General features: G+C 40.6%; 1 protein-coding gene across 4 annotated transcripts in view; it reads right to left on the bottom strand.

The window, feature by feature from the left end:
• Positions 1-545: 545 nt before the first annotated feature.
• The window catches only part of LOC311004610 (neuropilin-2-like), a 92,059-nt gene continuing 70,190 nt past the window's right edge, over positions 546-22,414 (bottom strand). The window contains exons 14-18 of one of the 4 annotated variants that reach the window (XM_083996727.1): positions 20,366-20,634; positions 20,160-20,256; positions 18,615-18,647; positions 6,412-6,471; positions 546-4,558 (exon numbers count right to left, since the gene is read on the bottom strand). In XM_083996727.1, the coding sequence (XP_083852853.1) occupies positions 4,233-4,558; positions 6,412-6,471; positions 18,615-18,647; positions 20,160-20,256; positions 20,366-20,634 (785 nt within the window). In that variant the 3' untranslated portion in view covers positions 546-4,232. Of the gene's footprint in view, positions 4,559-6,411; positions 6,472-10,900; positions 12,624-18,614; positions 18,648-20,159; positions 20,257-20,365; positions 20,635-22,414 lie in introns of those variants that run through there. The other 3 variants (XM_083996729.1, XM_083996728.1, XM_083996730.1) reach the window with 3 other exon arrangements.

Below are 22,414 nucleotides of genomic sequence, written 5' to 3'. Positions count from 1 at the left end.
TCTCATGGGCACCAACACCAGGACAACTCTCAGACACCTGGAAAGAAGGAGGGAGCATTTGCTGTCAGATAAATAACATTAATCTTTGGTTTTAAAATAAGATGTTATGGTCTGCAAAAATCAGATCTTTAACCACTAAATCATCATTTTATTTTTATTAGCCGGTCCACAAGTAGCTTTTCCCTCTTTTAATGAATGAAATGAACACAGACACCCAGATCACTTGTTATTTAGCCTTTATTAAATAATAATAACATTAAAAAAGAAATTCTTCTGTACAAAGTCTACAAACAACAGTTTGAGTTATCTGGCCAGTGCCGTAGTTATGTCTTAATGTAGGGTGCATTGGTGTGTGTCTGTCTGTCAGTCGTGCATGTTTATGTTTATGTTTGTGTGTGTGTGTGTGTGTGTGTGTGTGTGTGTGTGTGTGTGTGTGTATCCATCGAGACAGAAGAGGTAATACTATCTGGACTTCCAGAAGGAAAGAGTTAAAGTCAAGCAGAAGAGAGAGAGAGAGAGAGAGAGAGAGAGAGAGAGAGAGAGAGAGAGGGAGACAGTAGTTGTGTGTGCGGGTGTATGGTGTTTTTATTATGTGTGTGATTGTGAGAGCATGTGTGTTTTTGTGAGAGAGAAAACAAAGAGTCGGAGAACGGCAGCAGCAGGGAGAGATAGAGGGTGAGTGAGAGAGATAGAGAGACACTATAAGGGAGCTCCAAGGCACTTGGAAAACAGTCCAATGACTCAAGGATGGACAGAACACCCTCCATCTCTCTCTCCATTGTTTCCCTCCCTCTGTCTCTCCTTCTCTGACCATCTTTCAACTCTCGTCTATAATCCCCTTATTTTCTTTGTTCATTTCATCTCAGTAGGTCTCCTGGCTACATGCATGCATGGTCTTCAAAGAGGAGAGATGAGAGAAAGACAAAAAAGAAAGAAGAGGAGCTCCAGGCAAAAATACAACAACTGTGGCATGTTTGACTCCCTACTACCCCCTGTGCTTCCTTTGCTCCTTCCATTTACCCCCTCTGGAGGACAACAACTTGACCCGGGTACTTCCCCCTGTGTTGTGACTGTGTCTGTCTCATCCTCTACCTGTCTGCCTGACAATGTGTTATGTCTCCTGTAGTCTCATTAGCAGTCTGTGTGTGTCTGTCTGTTCCTCCCATCGTTCAGCTGTCTGCCTCATTGGATATGTTTACATGCACAGAGTCACCTGCCTGTTTGCCATACTACGGTTGTATAGATGAACCAGATTCGACCCGTCCATGAACTTTGATTTACTGTGTCGGCATGTTAAATGCTCCTGACCACAATCTGAATGAATAACGAGCCACAAGCATCTATAACTTTGGACACGTTCTGTCAAATACAAGGATAACAAATACAGTAATTACTGCCTGTTGCCATGTTTTATGTTGTCGTGTTGGCAAATTGGACCCATAATGCAAATTTCTCCCATGAATTCTGCTCGTGTACAGCTAATTAGCAACTGTCATTTGTGTTTACTAGCAACATCTACTTCTAATGAAGGAAGTAGTGTGGCATGAATACAAAATACTGTGCAAGCAGAAGTCAGTGTGGGGGTCAGGATGGATGACCGGGTATATATGAAGAACGCTGAACTTCACAAATAGATTTTAGTCTAGTCTAAACATAACCATAAAATTATGCTAACATTTACACATTTGGCTATTGCAGGGAAAACAACAAAAAAGGTTTTGGATGTGTTTAACGTGATGTTTTTGCCAATTTTACTTAGAAAGATAGATAAAAAAAACGCATACGGGAAGACATGAAAGATACCCTGTTGAGTTTTCTTGTACATTTTCTCTCATTAAAAGTTTGTAAAGCATTGTTCTTAATAATTAGAGATTATGGTTACATTCATGTTTGCCAAATTGCACTAATATTATATTAATAGAATATATCTTATATTTATAAATATGTGTATATATAAACATAATATAATCTTAATTGTTCTTAAACGTATAATCATAATTGGTATTTTACTCCTCCTTTGTAGCTTTGCAGACAATACAGTTATTGTAAATGTTAAATTCTGTCACTGAAAATCATGTTTCTTTGCACATGGACTGTACCAACTGTCAGTCAGAGGGTGAAACCATGTTGCTGCATGCTTGTGCGTGTGCAGGTGATACAAAGACAATGCTTCACAGTGGTCAAAAACTCTGCAGGATACCTTTACATTTCTACCTATATGGTTTCAGTTGACATCAGGTATTTTTGGGGAGAAATATCATACTGGAAAGAACGTCCACATTAAACCTCCAGTGACCTCATCAGGTTTTTGAAGTATGACAGTATGAACTTCAATAGTGTTAAGTGATGTTCAGACATCAACAGGTTACTTGGTGATAATGAAACATTTACTGGATGTAAACATGTCCTCTCTGTCCCCTTATTTGTGTGTGTGTGTGTGGGTGTGTGTGTGTGTGTGTGTGTGTGAGTGTGTGTGTGTGCATGTGTCTCCTCCTGTTCATCAGTCTCTCCAGCAGCACTGGCCCTCCTCGATGGCTGTCCTCCGATACAGCGTATACTGTAGTTAGCTTAAGGCTCGATTGTGTGTCCAAGAAAGTCGACAGTTCTCCTCTTTGAGTCATTCTTCCTCCTTCGTTTCTGAGCGTCATTCGTCCAGGGGGTGACATTAAGAGTGGTGGATAAAAGGCAGGATGATTAATCACTCTTAGTCCGCTCTCCACCCAGCATCTTTTATCACTTGTTCAGACCCCCCCCCCTGCCTGTGCACATACTGTACACAGCTCTTTGGCAATCCATAGGTTGCAATAAAACAATCACTGACATTTTGTTCACACAGTGTCTGTCCTTCATTTGGGCATCATACAGTCTGAAAAGCAAAAAAATATAGATATATACCAAAGACAAACTCTAGAATACTGAATCTAAAGCACGACTCCATAACAGCATGTTAGATTTAGATAAACCTCTGATTTTCTGTCCTCCATCTTGCTTTACCTTCCTTCTACTCTTAAAGACTGATAATCTGTAATGGAAAATGTGCCAAAATAGGAAAGGACTGAAGAAACAGTTAAGACCATAGAGTCCAACACAACGCTAAAGAAAGTCTAAAAATGGCATAAGAGCTCTACAGGGCGGCTACGAACTAAAGCTGGCTTTTCTTTACCTTTTTTTTCCAAACAGACACGAGTCTAAAACAGAACAAAAACAGTCACCATTACTCTTCTATGCCACTGGTTTCACAAAGCGCAGACCGAGGGCAGACAAAGGAGTGAGCGAGCACCATATGGCCGGCTAATGGATGTTTGAAACTCACAGAACTCATATCTAAAACTTTCAGAAACAAACAAAAATCAAAAAATGTCATTTTTTGTCATCCTCTTTTCCTTCTTCGCCTTTAGAAATCTAGATTCATTTGAGTTGTGTGTGGTTCGATATCTTTTTATACTTCTTTAGGAGGGGGAGGGGTTAGGCATTCACTTGATATGTGTTGATTTCAGTCATAAGTACCCACATTAAATGGTCCACTGGTGCTGAAGTCTTCCCGAACATTTAGAAGTTGGGACTTTTTGATTTCTGCATGCCGTCTCTGTTGGCAACATTCAAATTCAAGCTCATGAGGACAAATCTATCGTTGCCCTTCTGAAAAGTGCCAGCCACTGGTAAATGTTAACCAAATTCCTGTGATCATTAAGGATCCCAACACCAACGTGTTCACCCCAGACTGAGCTGTCATTTGAGGTCCAAATGTCCAGATTCTCATGGGTGAGCTAGTCCGTCTCCTTTTCTGCTTCATCCCAGTGGCTGGTAGGTTATATTCTATGGTAGGTCTGTCATTCATATTCATTGATTCATTCCTTCATTCATTCACAGGCTTTTTAGAATCAAGCAGGCTCTCTCCTGCAGGCAGAGGAGATATGGTTCTGTAGGTAGGGGGAGACTTGGGTCGGTTGCTCCCCCAGTTTAGGCCTCATAGCATGTGTGGGGATCCAGATCACGAGTCCCCCTGGCACACAAATAGGTGGGGAACCTCTGAGTTGAATGTTACCCCTTTAGACATCAGAGCAGAGAAGTAGCAGGATACTGGTTAGGGGGCATTGGGGATTATGATAACAGATAGTGCTTCTTTTTTCTGTTTTTTCTTTGTCCAAACTGAGAACAAAATGACTTTCTGCAGGGGATCATGGGACACACCTTTCCCCCATTGCTCTCCAGAGTTCTCTTCCTCCGTCTCTTCATGCCTCCGAGCAGCACCTCTGCTGGTTTATCTTTACTTTATGCTTGATCCCGTCGTACAGCTCGAAGTTGTAGTTCTCCAGCGTCGTGGAGGAGCGCGAGGAGAGCCCGCTGTAGGAGCACGTGCAGTAGAGGAGCAGGCCGGCGCAAACCGCACCCAGCAGGACACCCAGGGAGCTCATCACGATGATGGTGAGGAGGATGGGATCCAGTGTGTACAGCCAGGCGTTGTCCTTGTCTTTCTCCGACACCAGGGTGACGGATGGAGGGTCCATGTCAGAGGAGGGGGTGGAGAAGGGGGACGGCCACCCAGGGAAGATGTATTCTGGTGGGAAAAGAGTAAAGTTTAGAAAACACTTCTACAAATGACAAAAAAATGTTAAAGTAAACACAAACCACCACAGAGCAGTGGTTCTGCATTTATTAACCTACTTCCTACAAATCACATCCCAGCAAAACACACTGCACTTATTTAGATTTGTGGGTCTATTTCTGCCATTAGGCCACATGATTCAATTCCACTGACATCTGTATAATTAAATTATCAAGAAACTTGCTTGAGTTTTCAAATCCATCCCTGCCAACATACATTTTAATCAGTGACGCTTATTGCTGTGTGGGTGCTACACCTGAAGTGCGGTTTGACCTCAAAAGTCCAGACAGCAGTACAATAAAGGAGGCATGGTGGTGCGTCCTGTTCCTGCGTGGGTTCTCCAGCTTGTCCTAACACATACACAGTGTTGTTGTTGATTGTCAACTCTACATTGCCTGTATGTGTGAGTGTTGTTCACCTCGACATGGAACGAATAATGGTAATACTTAAATATTAGTAGTATTATTAAGTTGCATATTAGTATAAAGTAAGTATATACATTATACATGATTTACTGTAAAGTTATGGAACTAAAAGCATTGGGTATGTTCAAAAACAATAGACTTTTTCCTTATTAGTTCCTCTGAGGCCATAAGAGACAATTACAATGTTCTGGTAAATACTAAAATGTGGTTAAATGGTCTTATAAGCACAGTCTGCAGTGTCATTTACAAAGTTAGCTACTGTAACATATTGACCATTAGCTCCTGGTCGTACCAGAGTCCCACTGTGGCAGTAATTGTACTAATGGACTTTACATTTTGAGGATGAATGTGTTTTCCCATAGTCTCACTTTAAAGAAATTGATTTAACAGTATTTGAGGCAAATGTCCAACATGGCTCATATTCAAGAATGGCTAATACTGTTACAGCGCAGTTGGTACTGACTTCAAAAGGGTTGGAAGCATAAAAAAATAAATTACACTAAAGGTGCTCTCTAGTGTGTGTGTGGTGTGAGTGCTAAAGTGTGCACATGTACTTAGTAGAAGCAGTCATGCTAATCCACTTAATGAATGTATACACATGAACAAGCCAATCCACAATTAAGTACTGCATTTAGAGTGCTTTATGGAAGAACACACTCAACACACGCGCAGAGAGAGTGACACGCACGCGCATGCACACACACACACACTCACAGACACAAGGAAACATTGACAGCAAAGCAGTAAACAGACAGTAAACAGTCTTGTTTAGTGAGGTAAAGGCTGAGTACTCCTCTTGTATCTGTCAAGAGGCTGGGAGAAACAAGGGATAGCAACACGTGCATGTGGACACACACCCATACACACATGGGTACATGCACGCACAGAGACACACGCCCGGGAAGTAAACCATGATTGTTACAGACAGATGTTTTTCTAGGTGCCCAGGAGGAAGCTGTCTGTCTCAATTTGTCTGCCATGGAACATGAAAGAGGAGGAGAGGAAATGCTCACCAACATGCCCACATGCACACACAGACACACACTTCTCACTCTCTTCCCCTCACTCTGCACACTCGCACACCAGAGATTGTCACTGTCGCCACAGGCTTTTTTCCTATGGAGTCACGAGTGAAATGTGTAGCCACTGGCATGCCCCAGCTTAAAGAGCAATTTCACTATTCTTTGAGAGAGACTTGTAAAACAGCCAGTATAGCCTTAGGCTGAAGAGAAGAGAAGAGAAGAGAAGAGAAGAGAAGAGAAGAGAAGAGAAGAGAAGAGAAGAGAAGAGAAGAGAAGAGAAGAGAAGAGAAGAGGAGAGGAGAGGAGAGGAGAGGAGAGGAGAGGAGAGGAGAGGAGAGGAGAGGAGAGGAGAGCTCACCTCCATCAATAGGATGCTTGTTGAAAACGGGATCTTTTCCGAAATCCATTGGCCTGGGGTCTGTTAAAAAGACAGAGAATAACCGTATTAATCTCAACCATCCAGTCAAGCTGGAGCTGCTCTAGAGTCCACATCATGTTGTGATAGCATCACTCCATCTCTTATGTTGTCAGCACAGCAGCTACATTTGCAGATGGAAATCAAACTGCACAAACGGCTTAAAGAGTGACTGATCTTGTTTAAACTTTCTGAAGGATCAGACAAGAGATTTCTTGTAACCCGTTTTGTTCTGTGCTCGACCTGTCGAGGGAAAATAACTAAACATTTCACCCAGACTACCTGCATAAAGCCAGCAAGTTTCATTATGTGATAAGCATCAATGCTCTTTTTTATTTGCTTAGAAATGAAAACAGAGTCAAGAGATTGAGAGAATGAGCTGAAAGATAGGAAGGAGAGAAAGAGAGAGAGAGAGAGAGCATGAGAAACTGAACTGTGAAAAAAAAATCCACACACGCTCACACAAAATGGTTTCATAGAAAAATATTACTTTTATTACCTTCACATTCTCCACAATATATTTTCTTTTTACTCCGAGACCATGAAATTCAACAAGCTAAAATATCACTTAATATTTCTGAGGCAGGCCGCAGTGCAAGGCTTTGAAGGGTCTGGAGGCTCAATCCTGCTTCAATTCAGTTTTATTCAAGGAAATTGCTATTACAATCCCCAGAAAAAACAGAGCAATATCTGGGCAGCTGATAACCATTTATTGCGGGGGCAAAGGAACCAAAAACGCATTATGAAGTGAAACCGTAATAGATATTCAAAAGATAAGAGGTGGAAAACTAATTTAGTAGATATGAAAAAAGATACAGAGCCTCATTTCCTCAGTTAGGTGAGGTCATTTTTCTATGAGACAATTTCAACATGTGGCATCTTCATATTATCCCATCTATAAACAGCATTTACAAACTTCTCGTACTCTTCAATCTGTAAATCTAATACCTTTTAAATGACACCTACCATCTGTGACAAAAATATATTTGCACATGGATTAAAAATGAAGCAATTTCCTTGAAATTAGAAAAAAAAAGTCACAGAATCAAGTTTCGATTGTTTAGAATTGACCCAAAATTGTCCTCCAAACCCAGTGAGAAAGTAAACAAACCAAAGTGACACAATTTAAATTCAATTCAAACATTACAGCAACCAACAAATCCTATGTTAATGGAGTGCAAAGTGTTCAGTTGTTGAAATTACTTTGAATTGAAGTTTAATTATTTGATTGCGAGTAGAACCCCTCTATTGGCTTTGTCACATTGTTTCTCTGTATCTCCACGTTTTGTTTGCTCGAAGTGTGAGGTTGTGAAATCCAGAGTCAAAAAGACAATCATTAAGTCGAGGTCTTTGCTTTACACAGGCAGAGAAAGTGCACAAGATTAAATAAAACAGTGATGTGGCTGAAGCCCGGGATGAACAGTTGAGCACTTTTATCACCTCAAGGCTGGTTTCATTCACTCTGAATGAGTCTAAACTAGTCACAGTTTGAAATAAAGCGAACTCAACTCCATCCCTGGCTGAGGCCACATTTCAGAATAATCAGTTTTTAACAGATTTACATCAAGGAAACTCTTTCTATTAAAAAAAACTCAATTATTAGACCAAGAAATCAAAGAGCAATAACAACATCACTGATTAATTTGATAAAAATGACATCATTAAAGTAGATTTGTCAAAAACTCATGAGGCTGTGCTTGTGTGAAATACAGGCAAGAAGACAGATGTATCAAAACATGCAAGCTTGGAGAGTTTGAACATGTCTTTAAGTTTGTCACGAAATCTTACTCTGAATCAGAATCAGCTGTGACACTGCAACACCTCCTACAAAGCTAAATATGCTTGATCCCTATAGTCACACTATGAATTATAACACTATGGAGCTCTGAAATGTGATCTTCTACACTCACACTCGAAGGCACCTCATCAGTCTTCTCCTCTGTCTCACAACAGACCATCCAGACTGTAAATTCTCCTCTGCAACAGACCAACTGAAATCACCGCTGCCTCCAACAAAACATTAAATCACTGACGGAGAGATAGGGGGAAGTTGCAGGATAAGAAATGAGGGATGCTCGGACACTGTTTGGAGGAGTGTTGAACACTTTCTAATGATCCTGGCTTAAAGCCCTCAGGCTAGGATCCTGAGAAGAATCATCACACGGATCTGAAAGGAGATTAAAACTCCCTGTGGCCCCATTTTTATCTCCACTCTCCAATTAGTAAAGAGAAGAATAAAAAAGGGGGCTTTTTCATTCAGGCGAAGATGTGGATGGCTCTTTGGCACCATATGCAGTTCTAGTGGGGGCCCAAGGACCTGTTAGAGTGCTTTCACTTGTAATATTTCTCAGAGGAAACAGAGGAGGAGGAGGAAAGAGAGAAAAAAAACAGAGATGGTCTGAGGGCTAGAAATGCTTACTGCAGGGTTTTATGAATGCAATCAGCTCCATTAACTAATTAGAAATATTAAAGGGCTTCAAAGTAGTCTATGATGGAGAAGGGAGCGGGAATGAGGGAAAGTTGATTTAAAAGTGCTGCATGAAAAGATGCCAGCACATTTTCCAAATCTTGCAAAAAGTTTGATAGAGGGAGAGAGAATGAAAAAGAAAAGTGCACTGGTAGCACAACATAAATACAGTCGTATATCATTCCTCTATTTGAATTTCGGACCCACATTGATTAGGCTACAGCGCGGGGCTGCTAGAATGAGTCATATAATGTGTAAATCACAAGCAAGTCGATTGAAATGGAAGTGAAGGGGGTTGGGGAGGCAGAAAATGGATATGCAGCACAAAAAAGAAACTTAAGTGCATGTTGACTAAAGCACAAAACAGAATTTTATGAGATAAAATATAATGAAAAGAGCCAGTATGGGGAATATAGAAAAGGAGAGAAACTATGATCTAAACTGCTGGATCTGATGGTATGATGGAGTCTTTGCTTTTGCTAACAAGGCTTTGTGTTTGTTAGATTGTGCATGTGAGTGTGTGCAGAGCATATAATGTGTATCACATCTCACAGTCTATTCTGCCAAAAGACTCCTTTTATCTGCTTTTGTGTTTGAAACAACCTGCCCTCCTCCTTCAATTCTCTCCCTCCTTCAGTCCAAACCCCAACCTGCCTCCCTGGTAGCCTTCCTCTTGGAGTAAAGGAAAAAAAACTATCTTTAGAAAGTATAGAGAGCAGTTTTTTTCACTTCTTTCATCTCACTCCATCTCTGGGCGCATTCTTTGGAGGGAAAGGGGGCTTGCTTAATGGGCCCTTCTCCTCTGAGAGATTTTGCTCTATTCCATCTCTGCCTCTCATTTTCTCTCCTGTGTTTTTTTACTGGGAGGATTTGCGATGAGGGGAAGGAGTAGAATAGGAACAAGCGGGTTTGATAAAAAAAAAGAAAAAAGAAAAAAAAGGAAGGGGGATTTGGGCATGAACAAAATGATGTAGGGGGGTAGCACACAACACAGAGAAGTCCAAAAAACAAGTACCAAAGATGTACATCCAATTTCACAGGCATGGATCTCAACAGAAGCTGATACTTGACTTCTCCATCCAAACCCAAGCACATTCATTTTCTTTTCTTTTTTTAATCATTGTTGTCACATGTATTAACACATGGATTTGCTTCAGTCTTGTGCCCCTCTATGAATTAAACTGGATGCTTTGAATGAAGGACAAAATGGCTTCAACTGGAGGATGCGACACCAAATGAAAGAAACCTGTTAAGATCATCTCAGTGAACACAAACAACATAATTGTTGCCTTATGCAATAATCGCTATGTATAAAAATAAACATTGTATAACTATTATACATAAAAAGCTCATAGATAGGCTTATTGTATGTTGTGATTACAAAGAAAATGTTAATTCACCACCACTACACGACCTGACTTGTTTTTTAAAAATTCACAGTACATGAAATAAATCATCAACCAACCAACCTTCAATAAATGAATATTAAGAAGAAAAGTGCTAATGTCACTCTCAACATTGCATTGCAAAGTAATGCGTAACACAACTCAATCAAAAGTGCATCGTGTTGCACTCAAGTAAATTTTCACACAATCTTAAATCCTGTATCGACAAAAAGGAATATGCACTGATGGATGTCAACATATACGAATGTGACCAGGTGATACAAAAGTTAAATTAAAAAAAGAAAAAGAAAAAAAGTAGTCTGACAGTCGTGCCGCACTGGTATCAGTCTGTCCTCAAACAGATCAGGTGAATGACATGATCAGAAGAACTGAGCAGTGAGCTTGGATCAGCTATTTTATAAAAAGCTGCTTGTTGTCACAGCACGTTTGGTCTCACCTGTTAAATAGATGCAAAACTGGTGGTAGCCAAATTCACAATTTTTCAGGTTACCAGGCCAATTTGCCAAGAAAAAAATCTGGACATGTAGTCCAGGATAACACACAAACAATGAAGTATGTCCATAAATGAAATATTTTAAAGTTTCTTTTTTTTTGTTTGTTTTTTTGTATTTTTTCTTACTTGCACAGACCAGAAGGAAAACATAACTGCACCTTCAGATATGATGAATACAGGACATACTAAGATGTTTAGTTTGAACATTTACAGACACAGGCATTGAGTTATCCATGAGATCCAGGCAACAAACTGTATAGAGTCAATTCATACTCTTATTTGACACTGAGGCACGACCTTGGTCTGGAGGTGAGGAGGTAATATTTTAAAGCACGTTTTTCTTTTGTTTCTTTTTTAAAAAGGCATATCAGGATGTGATGAAAAATGCACTCAAGGTAACACGTGGGACTTGTAAAGTCTTGAGGTGTCCGTGCATGTTTGTGTGTGTGTGTTTTAGCCTCGATGCAGTGTGTGTTTGTTTCTAGGTGTGCAGGATGTGATTTAGCTCGTCTCATCCTATCTTTCCCTTGTGTAAACCAGCCGGAGAACAGCACAGCCCTGATCCCTTGTTCGCAGACCAAAGGAGCAACACACTTTGGGTGTCTAGCTGTCGATCAGCCATGGCTGGATAGGCAGCACTAATTCTTCCTTTACCTCTCCCCTTTTCTGCTCTTAATCTTTCTCTGTCACTCCCGGGCCTCTCAAAGGCTGGCGAACAAATAAACTGCAGCTTCATTCAGTCCCAAAGAAATAGCCTCCTCTTTTCATGCAGCACACATTGTGTCTTCTCTCCCTCCATGTACCTGTGTGTAAATCCCTTCACCGTCAGACAGGGTATTTGGAGTGTCCAAGCTACAGACCAGAGCAGGGCAGACAGACTCATCCTGTTCAGGAAAATAAACTAACAACACTGACATTGTACACTGCACGTACAGGTCTTATCCACAGTCTATTTGTCAGTCTAATTTTGTTGTTATTCTCTCTCATATTCAAATTGTGGTGCAACTGTAGGAGCCAGTGCGTGCTGGCGAAAAAGCTGCACTATGTTGTTGTTCTCTGGCTTTTATTAGCCACCAGGATCAATGTTCTTTCACCTGCTCTCCCCGCAGAGGGATGCTCATACAGTTCAATGTCAGGAGTTATACTTCTTACGTCATACCAGTTCCAGCACACAGGAAAGTTTAGCAAAAGTGCATCCTGGTCGGCCAGTGAGATCAGTCATATGCAACAGGAACTAGTATTGTAACGTCCTCTCAGTGGAGATTCTCATCAGTGAAGAGAAGCAATTATGCTGAATGCCTCTTCTGATCATTCATTTCAGGGAGTTTTCATAACACTTGATCACGTTTTTTTTTTTTTTTTTTTTTTTGAGTAAAGCATTCTCTCATTCATATTTTCCAGTTGTTTCAACACTGGGAATCATGGTTGTCATCTTTCTCCAGTCTGATGGTGAGCATGGGTTCGAGACTGGGCCCTGTGCCTGGGTATAGGTGGTTTTGGTTGGGGCTGTGGATCAGATTGTAAGTGAGGTTTTGGTTCTGGTAGCAGTTTTGCTGAACTTGCTGATTTGGATGTTGGTTGTTGTGGTACATCACTGAATGCTGATGATGGCTACTGCTGGTCTTCTTGGGTGTCCAGTGGTACCGATGGCAGCACAGTATCACCACCACGGTAACAGTAACCAGCAGCAAGATGGCGCCGGCTCCCGCCAACAGATAGTACCAGTAGGCAGGGACGGGCTGTGCCACCACTGTGTCTACTGTGGGCTCCATCCCAGACATGGCACCCCCTGGAGGGCAGGAGGACACATTTACTGATTGGCTCAGTCGACGAGCGAGGCAGGCATGCAGACCGCATTGGAGCTGTTGATTGGATAATTTACTAAACACCTCCCATAAGCATAATTAGGCACAGCAGGTCTGTCAAGCTTTGAATTTCTCCATACACTAAAGTGTAATCTTGTCTACTGTTACAGCCTCTTAGATACCAAGAACAAAAAAACATTAGGCAAATACTGCCACTGTTAGCATTTTAAGCTAACTAGCGCTGTTCCCACAGTGGTAAGTAGTTACTTTGGTAACACTTTGTTTGATGCCTATCTCTATAACGCATTATAACCATACTTATAATGAATTATAATGCAGTTATAGCACTGTATAACTATAGTTATAAACACTAAATGATCATAATGCTTCATAACAATAATCATAAGACACTATAAAGCATTTTATCATGACTTATAAGGTCAGGTATTATAATACATTATAATTGTTAGTAACTCACTGACAATGCCCATATCAATACTGCATTATAAATATAGTTATAATGTGTTATAATTGGCTTATAAACGTGTATAACTATCATTATAAACACTCATAAATTATCATAGGCTTTATAACAATAAGCATAACACATCATAGAGCATTTTATAATGGCTTATAAGGTCAAGTATTACAATAGAGTTATAATGCTCTATAATGTGTTATGTTTAAAACACAATGAGTAACTGCCTTATGTTACATTGCCTTTATTATACACTCTTACCACTAAGTCCATCTATAGAAAGCAGTAGCCTACAAGAACAATGCTGTTCCATAAATTATCAATGCAGGTGAACTTATAGCCTGGGACAGAGCAAAAGTTGGCAGTAAGCAAAGCTGATAGTCACGTCATTAAATAGAAAACCTAGTTACAGTATATTTACCTTTCTCAAATTTCAGGGATCCATTGTTTTAAAAAAAGGATTTAGGTTTTAATAAACCTGATGCCATTATTACCATAAACCTTATAAAGGATGTGTGAGAATGGAAAGCTTGACAGGCCTAGCAAAAGTAATTAAAGGCTGATCAATAACTGGAGCAGTGAATTGAAGTTATTGCCTTGCTGGTAGACATATATAGGCTGACATGTAAGATCAACAGCAGGCTAAAACAGCAGCTTCCACATTTAAGTCACTGTCTCAGTGTTTCGACGAACACTAAGTCACTTTTACTTTTCTGCTCATGATGCAAACGTCACAAGCATTAGCTGCACATTGACACGCAAAGGCTCATGCCATGCATTCACAATCGATCAGAGAATGCAAAGCCTTGATTATGCAGTGGCTGATTGCGACGAAGGGTCGGGGAGTGTTAAGTGGTCGTATTTCAGAGAACGAAGTTGGGTTTATCAGGGCAGGATCACACTGAAAGGAGTCGAGTGGCAAAAGAAGAAGAGGTGGAGATAGAAAGAGAAATTACAGGGAGAAAGGAAGAGAACGGATAACAGAAAAGGCATTACTGGAAGAAAGAATGTAGTGAAACAGAGAGGGGTGGTAGAAAGTGAGGGGAGAGAGGGTGGGAAGGGGAGGAGTGAGGGGAGTGAGCTAATCCTGCCATGATATCTTTAATCCTGCATTAAAGGGTTTGTCTGAAACTTCAATACTCCGTCAACTGACTGCGAAAGAAACCCGCTGAGAGAGAGGGAGGTTGTGGAAGAGGGAGAGACAGAGAAAATAAAGGGAGGGAATTAAAGAAAGAATGTGAGCAAAAAAGAAAGGAAGAAAGAGAGACGAGGTACAGCCAGGGTGAGTAGGAACTAGATGGAGAGTAGAGAAGAATAATGAAAGGACAGGGGAAGAAGAGGTGCAGAGATACGGAACCTCAAGGAAACCAGACAGATAATGTTTTTTCTTCTTAAAAAAGTTCAGATGTATTCTTTCAGGGTTTAAAATTAGCTTTGATTGTGAAGCTGCACTCTAAGTACAGAGAGAGTCTTATAGTGGATTAAAACTTTCCAGGACTGCAAAATATTGCCCATTACTTTTCTTTTTTGAGGAGGAAAGAGGGGACAAAAAGGAAGAATGTTTCTCAAGAAGTGTGACTGCAAAGTAAACCATCATGACCAGAGTTCACAGACAGGACAAAGTCTTGGTTTCACAAGTCCTAAACATGCCCTAAACTCAAGTGCTTTCCACATTCGCTACATAAAGCCATTCATTCTAACAACACGAGTACCTGCTGTGTGTAAATGTATGTAAAATTGAGACAAATAATGAAAGCTTTTTAAATTCATGTGTATGTGTTGGAAATATAAACTGTGTTACATGACACAGAGTTTTCTAGTTAATCTTATCTTGGTGGCAAAGAACATTAGGCGGCTGAGGTTCGCTGTTTTTTATTTGTGGTTTCAAATCTGGGAATTGCTCCCATTCAACTGCAAGAAGACATGTTTTTCCCTGGATGATCAAGTGCATTTGTGTGTGCAAGGAGAAATGCATCTTTGGTTACCATGGTTACAAAGACTCAAGAAATGTGGCACATTGGTCACATGACTGACTGTTAGGCTGGTTTTGTACTGTTAACGAATGATCACTATATCAGGCTGTAATTTAGGAAAGGCCTTTGAAATTTCCACATTTCTTCTAAACTGTGAGATTTGTTGGTCAATTTTGTTTATTTTGTAATAGGCTATTAGAAAGTGAGGGGAATTTGGCAGTATATATCTTGTTTAACTTTACCCCACCTGTCACTTTATCACTGCTGGCTATCAGTGGGACATACGGTGAGTAAATCTCCAAATGCAAAGAGATCTGCTGAGACATCAGTTTAATGCTGCTCCTAATTAGTTACTTAAGGCGTCTTCACTCAGTCAGCCAGTCCTCCTCCTCACACTTCCCCCATTTTTAAATTTTAAAAACTCTTTAATTTCTCTTTTCATTAATTTAGAATTCATGCCTTAATCGCTCAAAGCCCAGCTTCAGCCTCATTTTCACCCACAGGACATCTGCAGACATCACAGTTAATGTTGGATGATGGAGGATTTAAAAAGGAACCTGCTGTTCACAGAGTTACCTCTTCACCCTTACATAAAAAAGGCACTTAAAATATATAAATGTATAACAAAAGTATTGTTACTATATGCAGTGGATCTTTAATAGAAACACCACGTTCCACATTCCAACATCCCAAAAGAGCAATTTAATCTTTCACCATGAGTTCACTCTCATGAAACCACCGCAGAGTTTTTCTGAATTGTTAAAACACTGAATTCCATTGTCTGAACCAAACCCTGAGTGGCCTGAAGCCATTATTTAGTCAATCACTCTTTTGTCAAAATCATAAACAATTCTCAGTAGTAAGACACAAGTCACAGATCTCATATCACCTATTTGCAAAACTCTAAACACAACTTCACCCGCTAAACCACACTGCACACTGTGACGCACTCATGATGCATAATGATAAACACAGGTTTAAGTTTGAAAAAACAATGGAGGAAAATGGCCTGAGAGGTAGAGGAGGAAAAAGAGCAGGAAGAGCAAGAACAAGAACAGTTATTTCAGGAGAAATCTGAGTATTTGTAAATAGACTATGTCCTTTTTTCATATACATGCAAGTGTAAACAGTGCATGTGTGTGTAAACATAAATACACACAAATCCTCTTACTGTCATTAGCAAGAACGTGGTTGCTCAAAGTTCTTCTAAAATCACTGCTGTTGGTTTTGATCTTACTTTTATGTTATACACTCTGGAGCTCCATGCTGTGAGTGCTGTGTTTCCCATTTTTCTACGTAGTGTGTAATGAATGATTTGGCTTGTGTATGATCTGAAAACAGAATTTGATTCTGAGCACAGATAAAACTGTTTTGAGGTGTGGGTTTGGTTTTGCAAGAGTAGTCAGAGGTTTGGTGAAAGTAGCTGTAGTGACTATCGAGTTTTGTGTTTACGGCTTTGGGAAAAGCAAAGAAGGTTTCAAGAAATGTGACACTGCTGCCAAAATATGATACGTGTCCAGGATCCAAAAGTCCAAGACACCAACCAGCACTAGGTCAAATATTTGAAATAAATCAGAGTATGAGCCAGGAGGCTCTTGGCTTTTACTATTTTTGGGAATGATATAATTATGTTTATATTGAACCGAACAAAACCAAGTGCTGCAAAAGAATCTGACAATAGTCAAGGATTGATTTTGATCTTCTCTCACGCAAGTAACACACACACACAAACCTGCACACTCCAACAAATTCAGGTACACTTAATTACACTTTCTCACTACCTACCACCAACACTTGCTTGGTTTGGTTGCTATGGACACAAACTGAATAAAAGTGCAGCAACTATAATCATGCAGCAGTTTTCCTGTGCTTCAGACTCCCAGGTTGAAAAACATGATTTTCTATGCATGTGCTTGAGTTACAACTTCTATAAACCTATTGTGCACGAAATTATTATACTGAATATTACATTCATTATACACAAATCACCAATTATCACCAATTGTAAAACAAACTGTAAAAATATTGATGCACCTCTCCTTTATACTGCTCAGAGTTGTGAAATGGGAGTTTGTACTGTATACAGTATATGGTATATATATATTTAAATTAGCCCCAACTTTAAAGAGGTTCAATGCCTCAGAGAAGCCAAGTCTCTGAGACTTGGCTTTTCCGTTCTTTTCTCTCTAAACAGAAGCAGTCTTGCGGCCAGAGTTTTAGGTCTCAACCCACACTTTGAAAACAAGAGTTCCAGTAGCATAATCTGCCTAAGCCCCTATTTTATCTGCTCTCAGACTGGCCTGTTTGAGAAAGAGGGAGAAAAAAAACATGGATAAAGAGAAAAGAGAAAAAAGGAAGTTGGATGGAGATCAGCTTTGCATTTCATTCAGGTGGGATCAGCAACTTGTGAAGAGAGGAGAGGAGAGAGGAGAGAGGAGAGGAGAGGATAGGAAAGGAGGGAGGGGAGGAGAGGAGTATCTGAAAACAAAGGTAAGGAGTACAGAGGAAAAGACTGTAGTTGATATGGAAGCAGAGAAGCACAGAAGAAAGCAAAGTATAGAAGAGAGTAGAAGAAAGAAAGAAGAAAAAGTAACGAGACAGAAGACGTGAGGCTCCTTATATGGTGCTGAATACAGAGCGCCAGAGCTTACTGTTGACAACAAATCAAGATGGAGTAATGGATGAGGAGCGACTGTGCTGCTCTCTAAAATTAGAAAGCAGTGAGGGTTGGACTGGGGAAGCAAGTCCTGCTAATGTCTTTTATTTCACCGAGGCTTAGAGAAAAAGAACAGATGGAGACTGCTTCACTTTGAGCAGGTCAACCCCGTTGGTTTAAATCTCCAATCCTATGTCACCTTATATGTTGTTAAATATACGAACAACTGAAAGTGAACACTGTTTTAGTTGTTCAGTAATTTGTAGGTTTCTCTGCACTCCATAGGTACAACATTACACCAAGGATTAACATACCTGTGAAAGACTTGAACCATGTACAGTATATCTGTGGAAATACCCTGTATACCTGATGCATCCTTGATGCAGTCTACCAATATTGCTGTAGTAGTAAATAATCTCACCTTTATATAGTGAAGAATAAAATTCCTCACTGAGAAACAAACATGACCAAACTACATAACTGAGAGTTATCAGCCCAGCATGCAGGGAGTCATGCTGGAACAATGCAAAGGACCCATTCCATCAAGTTGCATAGTCACTGTCATTTTCTCCCACACACTGTCATCCATCAGTAACATACATCCTAACGATGTCCTGCACGCTGTTTTCAGAAATCCATACTCTTTATATAAAGGGTAATATTTAGATCTGTTGAGCAACAACATAACAGCACAGGAGTTGAATCTCCAGCCAAGATAAATGTATAGTAATCCCTGTTTGTGTAATTTACAACTGTATGGTAAAGTGTTAGGCACACCGGTGCAGCGCTGTGAGCTGAGCTTAGCAACAAGCAGGAAGCACAGACAGTTGTCACAGGAAGTACAAATGGAACAGGAAGTAGAACTTACTGCTGATGCCGGGAGTTAAGGCAGGGAAAGGCTCTGCAAAAGGAGAAGAAGGAGAGGAGAAATGTTAATGATGGTGGTTAGTAACTGATATGGATGACTAGCCAGCAGCTTGTAATATCAGTAGGTAGGGGAAAGGACGGCTCTTAAAGGAGCACTGACCGAACCACTGCAGTATGAATCTCTGTTGTTGATAAAAGTTTGATTCAGTCTCAAAGGAGTTTCAGACTGAGAGGCTTAGATGTACATGAGTAATGTCTTTTTAACTATGACTTATTTTTATGACTCAATCTATTTATTCAATACCAGAGTAGCCCTTAATGATGTAAAATACAATGCCAAATCATATATCATGACATAACTGATTTTTTACTTTTACAAATGCACTTGTTACCTTCTTTAGGAGAAACAAGTGTCTCTAGCATAGGAGCCTCAAGGATCATAAATCTTCCTGGATGACATTTATTTTTACACAATGGACTCTGTTGCTTTTATTTCTCCCATTCTCTGCCTCTCTTCTTTTTTGCATTGTCATTGTGTCTTACACTCTTTCCTGTCATTACACTTTATCCTATTGTGTCTTTGTTGCAATACTCTTTTTTTCTTCGACTAAAGATAGATGCAAGGTGTCAATAACAGCAGACATGCAGAGTGGAAAGGTCAGAAAAAGAAGATAGAAGGAGGGACTGAAGAAAAAAAAACAGGGACAAGGTGAAGTGAAGAAAAATATATGAATGGAAAAGAAAGGTGGAGGTAAGTAAAGGGTCATTGGAACAGGGGCTGAAATTTACTGTGGTTTATCATTTGCCTGAGGATGTGACATCTATTATGAATGTGAAAGGAAAAGAAAAATCAGGAGAGCTCACGTATTACAGTGGCAGCAGTGAGTTCAGAGAAAATCGCATAAAGAAAAGATAAATATTGAGGGTGGATTTGATGTTAAAGTCAAAAGAAAAAATGGTTCCTCTCATATTGGATGATCAGTGTAGTATTTAACACAACTATATGAGAAGCCAAAATCAGCCTCTCGGACGAGGAAATAAGAAAAAACAAAAGAAAAATGAGACAACTGCATTTTGGTAATGACGAAACCACCAGAACCAGTGGTGCTGGTGTCGGTCAGACAGTCTCTCAGCTACATTTTTGCTGCTTGATGACAGAGGCTGAGTGGAAGACAATGCCAGGGATGCTAGAAGTAAATGAGAGAGAAACAGACACAGAGAGAATGGTAGGGTAGTGGGTACCGGAAAAGACTGTAGGAGATAGAGAGATGGCAACATAATGAAAGATAGATTAGAATCCATGCCCAAAGGCCGTTTGTGGCCTACTTTCTTTTTTTATATATTTTTTTCCTTTTTCTTTCTTTTTTTTTTTTTTAAGTGTGTAAACGAGAAACTGTTTTCCACCCTTCTCTCCGTCTCATCTGGTCTCTGGTGAAAACACTGCATAAACAGTCTGGTGTGAAGGAGAGAGGGAATCAGACAGAGGGACAGACTGACACTGACATTAAGCGCTCAGACAGGTAAACACACAGGCTGTGGGACTTACGCGCACACTGCTCCAGCTCGATGCTGTTGCTCATGTGGATGTTGTCGATTCGGATGTGGCCTCTGGTCGGGTGATCAAAAAATCCTTCAAACACCACCTAGACGAGAGGAGAGACAGGAGGCAGGAATAAATACGCTTCTGTTTTTATAGGACAAAGCAGCTGAAGAAGAGGTACAGTATGGTGTATTAAAGACTAAAGAACTTACCTGATACTCTTTGGGGCTCTGGGGCAGAATGGTGCGACCCTCCCTCCAGTGGGGCCCCTGGTCTCCTTTCAGCGTCCATAACAGAGTCTCCTCCTGGTCGCTGTCCTTCAGCAGCACCCTCAGGCTCCCCTGGGCCTCCCCCTGCAGCTGGTAGTAGAAGACCAGGCAGAGCGGGCCTCGCTCCGGCCCCACCTCAGGACTCAGCAGCCGGGCTCGCTTGCGCTGGGTGTGACCGCCTGCATCCAGGTGGAGGTAGTTCCCTGAAAAATCTGGAAAACGAGACAGAGAAGTGGTGTTAGATCATTGTTATTGATTAAGATTAAGATACATAGTGGCTTTTAAGCTGATGCATTACTAGTCCTTTCAGTGTGGGCAGGTAAACATGAAACATATTTAATGGATTCCATCTTAATGAATTCCATCATTTGAGCCTGAGCCGCTGCAGAGAGGAGACTCACCACTCGCCACTGGACCAGGCTCAGCATACAGTAGTATGATGTAGTCATGCAGTGGGATGCGGTTGTTTAGACATTAAGGCATTACCACAGTCATTCTGTGGCACGGGGCTTAACCGCAAATGAGACTGCCATTTCATCATGGCTGCTAATGGCTGGGGATACACACAGGTGTACACACACACTTTCACACACAACTGTGTGAAACAGCCCTAATCACTCTGAATCCTGACGCCTCGTGCTGTTGCTGTCATACAGTCGCAATGCTGGCAATGCTTGTGAGCAGTGGATCTCATTGCGCCTGTACAGTATGTGCTTCCTCTACACACTCTCACTTTATCGTTTTGCTTTTATCTTATCCACCTCCGTTATTGTTCCCAGACCAAAGAATAGATAGAAAGATTGGCAGAGTGCAAAGGATGTAAACAAAAAAAAGGGGGGGGGGGGTGAAAGAGTGAGCGAACACGCCATATATATGACAGCGAGAGAGAGAGAGAGTGAGAGAGAGAGAGAGAGAGAGAGAGAGAGGCCAGCACTATAGTATTTTCACCACCCTGAACAGGACCATAATCATTAGCTTGCTGCTGTGTTTGGCTGTTTGTCTAGTTTGTCTATTACAGCCAGAGAGTTAAAGCTTCGCTGGAGCTGCAAATAGTCTTTTTATCGACAGACAGACACTGTGTGTGACACCACATAAGGAGAGAGAGAGAGAGAGAGAGAGAGAGAGAGAGAGGGAGAGAGAGAGAGAGAGAGAGAGAGAGAGAGAGAGAGAGAGAGAGAGAGAGACAGGGATGAAATGGAGAAGAGAAGAGACCTAAGAAAAACAAAGTAAACGGTTAATAACCAACCAAAAACAAATCTATCTATCTATCTATCTATCTATCTATCTATCTATCTATCTATCTATCTATCTATCTATCTATCTATCTATCTATCTATCTATCTATCTATCTATCTATCTATCTATCTATCTATCTATCTATCTATCTATCTATCTATCTATCTGATCCCTCCATCAGTTAACACAGGGGGAAAAACCTTCACATCACACCATTTAATGAATAATGGATTTGGGTTGAGGTAACTCTGTTTCTTTACTTGGAGGCAGTGCAAACTGGGACCTAAATTACCGTTGCTCATTAAGTACAGTTAGAGAAAGTTGCAGTGTTTTTCTGTCTCTCTGCGTTTGATCTTGGCGAACGTACAAAGGGAGGGAATTAATTAACAACTCTCCATGGGAGGGATAGGCAGGGATGTAGAATTGGCTCTGAGGGAGGGAGGGAAATGTGTATGTCTGTGTGTGTTAGTGTGTGTTTGCATGGGCGTGAGTAATGCATTTGTGGGCATCTTTGTTTATGTATAATGCGTGTGTGCGCGAGTTCATCTGTCAGTCAGTGCCTGCACTTGCCTTGTGCCTTATGCAGTTTCTCTATATGTGTGTGTGAATGAAGGTTTGAGGTAAATGTTGCACATAAATAAACAGCAAAAAGGGGCAAGTACTTTAATGTGTATCACACTAATTGACATTCCTCAAACTTTCCCAGCATACACAGCAGTGTACTGTATATAGGGTCAAGTGAAATAAGTTTAATGT

This window comes from Trachurus trachurus (genome assembly GCF_905171665.1).
Source record: "Trachurus trachurus genome assembly, chromosome: 21".
In the NCBI taxonomy this organism is placed as follows: domain Eukaryota; kingdom Metazoa; phylum Chordata; class Actinopteri; order Carangiformes; family Carangidae; genus Trachurus; species Trachurus trachurus.
The sequence above is the reverse complement of the archived record's forward strand: the minus strand, read 5'-3'. Positions and strand labels throughout refer to the sequence as shown.